We start from the raw sequence: 6,164 nt of genomic DNA on the forward strand, positions 1-6,164 counted from the left end.
AAGGCGGGGAGAGAAAAAAAGAGGGAGACAGAGAGAGAAATAGCTTTTGGGGATCCTGCTTCTGTTTTTGTTTTCAAAGCAGTTATTCCAACAAGAAAAGACAATAATTATGGCTCCTGGTGCAGAACCTGTTTGCATTATGAATAGTCAGGCAGGATTTCATTTGAGTGTTTGATTTGCAGCTGATGTGTGGCTCCCCTCACCACATTCCACCTTACCAATGACCAGTTTACATTGAAGATGATGGGAAGCTTTCATGAGGCTTATTTACCCCTGATCATCACCACTGTTAATTTCCCTCAAAGCCATTACTTTGAAATCAAATTTCCAGCAACAGGTGGTGTCCTCTGACTACCTCCGGGAGAGTAGGAACCCTCACATTAACCCGCCCCGCAGGACCAGCACCCTAACCCAGGTCAACCCGGGCTGCAGCCGCCTGGCAAGCAAAGAGAGTCTGCAGGGGGAACCTCAAACGGTCCCGTCCATCGACAGTGTGTGTGGTCCCTGCTCCGGCACAGAGGAGGATGCAGAGGAAACCAAGCAACCAGAAGAGGTCAGGTTTCAAATTTAGACAGTTAATGTTGTGGCAGAAAACCTCTTTACTATATCATCAAGTCCTTATGCAGGTTTCTGCTTATTCCCGATTTGTCATAGTAAAATATGTGCCGAGAGAAGGTTTAAATGAGTGTTTCCTCCCCCAGAAATTTCTCATATTGCAAATTAATTCAAAGTGCTGCATTAGTCTCCAGCCATGCATACTGCAGACAGTAAAAGCCTCCACTTGTTTCTAATCACCAGGCTGGTGCGGCCCAGCTGTCCGAAACCTACCCGCCACGACGCCTTCGCCACAAGAGAGGTGAAACACGAGAGGGCAGGAAATCTCAGCATCACCAAGCTCTTAATGCTGCATCCGGTCTCCATGGAGACTCCGTCCACACCATCTCCTCCATCCCCTGGTGTCTGAAATCTGCTCCGGTGACAGAAGAGGCCCCTCCTCAGGAATCACTCATCTCACAAGTGCCATTTAGAGTAACTGCACATTGTATTTCCCCCCCCCCCTCCCCCCCTTAATATCAAATTATTCCTACCACTAGGCACTGCAGAAATTATTGCTAATTTAATTTTTGTTTCTTTAACCTCAAGTGTTTTTCCCCCGGGCATGAGCTGCATAGAAATTCTGTCTATTTAAAAATTTGTAATTAAACAATTTCCATCTTAGTTGCAGATTAAAGTGTCTGGCCAGAGGGGAGGTCTCGGGATCAGCATCGCTGGTGGGAAAGGCTCGCTGCCTTACAATGACCGTGATGAGGTAAGAGGCGACACAGGCGAGCAGCCACTGGTCAATATATGAGCTTGCTTGGTCTGAGAGACGATAATGAGAAGCAGCAGCCTCCAGGTCTGAGGTTACCTTGGTTTTCCAAACTAAAATAAAGCAAACACAATCAAATGTGTTTTTACTACCATTTTTATTCAGGCTGATTTATTTATTACCTTTCAGGGCATTTTCATCTCCAGAGTAACGCAAGGGGGTCCATCAGAGAGGGCAGGGATCCATGTTGGAGACAGACTGCTGGAGGTGCGTATTTCTCTCTCTTTCTCTTAGTTTTCATGATGCATATATTAGTCGGCATGAGAAGTGTTGTTGACTGAATGGACAACACATACACAGGATATCGCCACAAAACTCATCTACTTCATGATGTTATTCCTTTTGTGACCAATAGAGGGCATCATGAGACCAGCAGAGAGCACTCAGCTGAGCCTTGAGTGGTTAAAGTAAATGAGGGGCTGATGAATATGAAACAGCAAATTCAAAATCTGCCTTGAGATTCAAACGTCACATTTAGTTCGAAATTCTTATCGTGGAGCCTGTCATGGGAACAGATGGACCCAGTGCTGTGTTAGTGTTTGTGTGTGTGTGTGTGTGTGTGTGTAATCCAAGTATTACACTTGTTGTGGGGTCCTAAATCTGTCCACAGTCAGAGTGGGGACTAGATTTCCTTACAAAAAGAAAGTCTCAATAACTTGAAGGGGAATACATGTTTTAAGATTAGGTTTCGGTTCAGGTTAGGTAAGGTTTAACAAGGTGAGTGTTAGGGGCTACGGAATGCATTATGTAAATAAGTATTTGAACAAAGGTGTATCTGGGTGCATGCGTGTGTGTGTGCGTGCGTGATTGTATGTTTGTGTGCGTGTGTGCCTGCGGGGAGCTCCAACTTACCGACCTCTGAAAGTTTAATGAGACCACGGTCGTTCCAGGTCGACGGCCTCAACATGCAGCAGGCGACCCACCACGAGGCGGTCAGCGCCCTCAGGAATGCTGGGAGCTGCATCAATATGAAAGTGCTCAGAGAGGGGCCACCACCCCGAGGGGTGCGTGACCCGGACGAGCCTCTAGAGCCTCGGGACGTGACGGGACGACAGCTCTGCAGCCAGGATGCCGGAGGCCGGAGGAGCAAACAGCCGAAGATGAAGAGCGCGGACGAGTGTTTGTCCAGGAAGATTGAGGCGGGTGTCTGCAACGGCAATGGCGCTGTGGGTGTCAACTCCAAACACTGAGCAAACAAACACATTTCACCTTTCTTTTACTAAGTGCCTCAGACTCTTTGTGGTTTAACCTTTAATCCAAAAACCGATTTGTATTTCTTAGGGAGTAAACAATTTCTGAAACTGATGTAATCGGGGGTCTATCGTTAAAAAAAAGTTGCCAACGATTCGTAATATTTCTTTATCAAACTCTGATGACAAATAAATGTAATCAATGGCTTAATATAGAGCTTGAATTAAGAAAATAAACAAATGCAAAAAAAATTCCTTTAGAAATGAAAGGTTCAATATCTCTGAATATCAGCAAGCTTAGATAACTAATAAAACAGAGCTCAACATGTAATATACATGTATGATTCTGAATATGCTTCTGTCTCTTTGTCTTTTTATTTCAGTCTGAGCTGGAGGCAGAGGCGTTAACAAGAAAACACGGTGCTCTGGCTGGAAAGCAGACGATGACAGTAAGAACAAATCCCAACACTTATCAGCAGGAGCGTTTCAGGGGACTCTTGGGGCCCGGGGCAAAAGATACCTGTGGGGCCATCTCCCCCCCCAGCCACCCCCAACAGTTTAACACAAAACTTGATGTAAGGATGCAGTATGAGGTCTTGATGATAAAAAAATTGACAAATTTACGAGACCTGATATTTAGCAGTGTGTGAAATATGCTGCAGCTTCATTTAGTTTACGGGGATGGCTGAAGTCATAAGTCTCAAGTCTTAGTGAAGCCTTATGGAAATCCAGTAAATCCTCCACACGCAAAGAGCTTAGTATTTTATGCCATGAATTTTCTCAGATATTCAGTCTCTACACATCATATCATGTGACGATTGACGCATTTTTTCCCTCTCCCCTCCTGTTTCCCTCCGTGGCAATCATCGGACAGATCCCGCGGATCATCCTTACTCATCCTTCTATATCAGATGAAGATGCAGAGCTCTTGACACAGACAGCCAGCAGAGAGCCGCTGCATGACTTTGACCTTCCTAACAGACACGTACACCCCGACTGTTTCGACAGCGCTTTCTTCCCACCCTGACCTCAGCACCCAGCTGTGGACATGAAGGACACAGACTATTACTTTTTTAATAGCGGCAGCATTTTCAGAGAGCTGGTCATGGAAGGTTTAGTGTGAGGACAAACTGTTGGAATGTTTGTGTTACTGCCATCGCAAAGCTTTATGTCTGTCACACTCAACTGCTACTACTAGTACTTGATGTTATTAAAGAATGGGCAGATTTCTGAATTTATTTTTATGGCTAGAACCAAAAGAGGTTTGCCTGCTACAGAGAACAGTTGAGCATGTCCGACTGGTCTCTAATGCAGAAATAAGATACATGACATCATGTTACACACACCCAATTAGACGATGAATGCTGCTGGCTGCTTCTACTTTACATCGTTGTGCTGTATGTTGTGAATGCGATATCAATTGCCCGTGACAATGTGAAGCACAGGAACTTTTTTTAATTGTCTCCGCTGACATCAAATGGCTAATGGCTGAACAGAAAGCACAGTGGTGAGTCCAGAGTCCTGAGACCGAGGGAACTCCGCTCCACATCTGCTGTTTGCACCACTTCACACTCATGAGAACAGACGCTGCACAAATGTTTGTGAAAGACAAACACTGGAAGATTCAATTTTTTTTGCATTCCAAAGCCTAGAATGTACAAACTGTAGACGTTGATACCCGCCCTGTGTTAGTTCACAGAAAGAAGAGTTGACTGTTCAGTGTTTTCAATAAAGTGAAAATATATTGTTAACCGAGTCTTTTCTATTTTTCTTTCAGCAGCAGGATAAATCTGTATTGATGTTTGTTCTGGGAATACTGACAATGCTGCAATAAACTGTCTATCAACTTGTGGACAGGGAGGTGTCGGTTTAAAGTATATTTTGAAGTTGTAATTTGTGTTGGTGCAGTGTCCCCCCTCCCCCTCTCTGCTCTACGCCACCTCTTCAATTATACATACATTTACACATTTTTGCTGTTTTAATAATTTAAATAATGACCAAAACCTGTTTTACTCCCAGCTGGAGAAAACAGGCTTAAATAACGTGACGTAAGACTGTATGGAAATTTACAGATTTGCTCCTTTTTTCTGTCAGTGGGTAATGTCAACACTTCCAGAATACTTTGGTATCGACATTGTATATTTCGTTTGACCTGGGAATGCGTCGGAGTCCCTCACCAGGAGCTCGAAACTGTGGCTGGATTTAGGTGTCTTTTCATCACCTGCTGCCATTGTGACACAACCTCTGAAAATGCAGTGGAAAAAGCAAGGATTGTTCATTTATTCATTCATTCATTCATGCAACCCTTGTTTTAACTCAGAAATACAAAGAAACAGTCAAATTAACAAAATGGAAAAAGTAAAAGCCTTCGTGATAAATTCAGTTCACTCAATTTAACTTAAAACGAATTAATCAATTAAAACAAATGAAAACAAGAACAGCTGAAGAAGGAAGAAGGGATTCAATTAAATACTTAATTTGCCCTAAGGATAAAAACGAGTTGAGCTTTAGGTTGTTTTTGCATGTTGTCCCATGCTGCAGGTGCATGATGGGAAAAACGGTAAGACCAGCTGGCACTTGTAGTGTTATCCAGTCATTGCAATGCAAAAGGAAATGTAGAATAATTGGTTTCACATTTAACCTGATAATTAAAAAAAAACTTCTCATCAATGCAAACTGTAAGGTACTTCTTATCTGTGACTCTTTAGATGTTTGTACTATTCATGGTGGAGATCATGAGATTGTAACATCAGTTTTGGTCATAGTGATGAACATGAATTTTGGTGTTAGACTGCATTTAATTTATGATTAAAATCAAACTTTCCACTGAGGGCAATCAAGGACTTCTTGTGTGATAGGGACGTGAGAATCCACCTCAGGCTAATGCCACAACTTGCTAGAATAACATATCTGCGCTTTTTACCTGGTGCTCTCAGAACTGTGGCAGACTCTGTCTGAAGCGTTTGAGAAATTCAAAGGGCCTCCATCAACAGAGAGCAATGATGAATAATTAGTATTAAAGACCACATCCCCAATGAAGATTAATAGTTTATAGGGTGATTCAGAATGTAAAGGAAACAACACCCCTTATAATGAAATTGATTTATTTTGCTCGGGTCTGATTGTGAAATACAGGAAGTGTGTTGAATATTAATGTCTCAATCACAAGTGAGGAAAAAACATTTTGAGATTAAATGGTTCTGAGCCTTGTTGGAAGCGAGAAGCGTGATTGGTGAAATTAAAGAATTGTTCTTCCACTGGCAGTGAGTCTTTAAATGTTAATGACCTCATTAAGGTCAGTTGGGACGCACCTCTCTTCTAATGAGGATCTGAGAGGCTTCATTCTCCATATCCGTCCTCTTCATCTGAGCTGGGTCGCGCGTCAGTTCGGAGAATTGTTTCAACCTCTGACATAAGTCATGTGTTTGTATGATCTGTTCTTACTTCATTCTCAGCTGCGTTCACAGTGACCATGCACAGACTGAAACAGCTAAAGAATAACGGGGATAAAAAATGTCCAATTTTTGGGGGTTGGACAAATATCTGATTACACAATGATAAATAGCTGATGCACATCAGGACAACTTTGGCATCTTAAACCAGAC

The 6,164-nt window shown here is 42.8% G+C and overlaps 1 protein-coding gene across 2 annotated transcripts; it reads left to right on the forward strand.

Annotated features, from left to right (window-relative positions):
- Positions 1–1,169: 1,169 nt before the first annotated feature.
- LOC133966447 (uncharacterized) lies at positions 1,170–4,310 on the forward strand. 2 transcript variants are annotated; one of them, XM_062401382.1, is made up of 5 exons: positions 1,170–1,309; positions 1,499–1,576; positions 2,260–2,535; positions 2,943–3,008; positions 3,434–4,310. In XM_062401382.1, the coding sequence occupies exons 3-5, from the start codon at positions 2,275–2,277 to the stop codon at positions 3,584–3,586; spliced, it is 480 nt and encodes a 159-aa protein (XP_062257366.1). In that variant the 5' UTR covers positions 1,170–1,309; positions 1,499–1,576; positions 2,260–2,274; the 3' UTR covers positions 3,587–4,310. The 2 variants fall into 2 exon arrangements, with proteins under 2 accessions (XP_062257366.1, XP_062257365.1); XM_062401381.1 differs by lacking the exons at positions 1,170–1,309; positions 1,499–1,576 and having other exon boundaries at positions 1,963–2,535.
- Positions 4,311–6,164: the final 1,854 nt, after the last annotated feature.

Source organism: Platichthys flesus, chromosome 12 (genome assembly GCF_949316205.1).
Source record: "Platichthys flesus chromosome 12, fPlaFle2.1, whole genome shotgun sequence".
Taxonomy (NCBI): Eukaryota; Metazoa; Chordata; class Actinopteri; order Pleuronectiformes; family Pleuronectidae; genus Platichthys; species Platichthys flesus.

Excerpts from the sequence above, each read along its gene's own strand:
- LOC133966447 (XM_062401381.1), top strand. The coding sequence starts at position 2,239 with ATGAGACCACGGTCGTTCCAGGTCGACGGCCTCAACATGCAGCAGGCG. Across the intron at positions 2,536-2,942 it reads TCTGCAACGGCAATGGCGCT|TCTGAGCTGGAGGCAGAGGC; the intron begins GTGGGTGTCAAC and ends TTTTTATTTCAG. Across the intron at positions 3,009-3,433 it reads CTGGAAAGCAGACGATGACA|ATCCCGCGGATCATCCTTAC; the intron begins GTAAGAACAAAT and ends ATCATCGGACAG.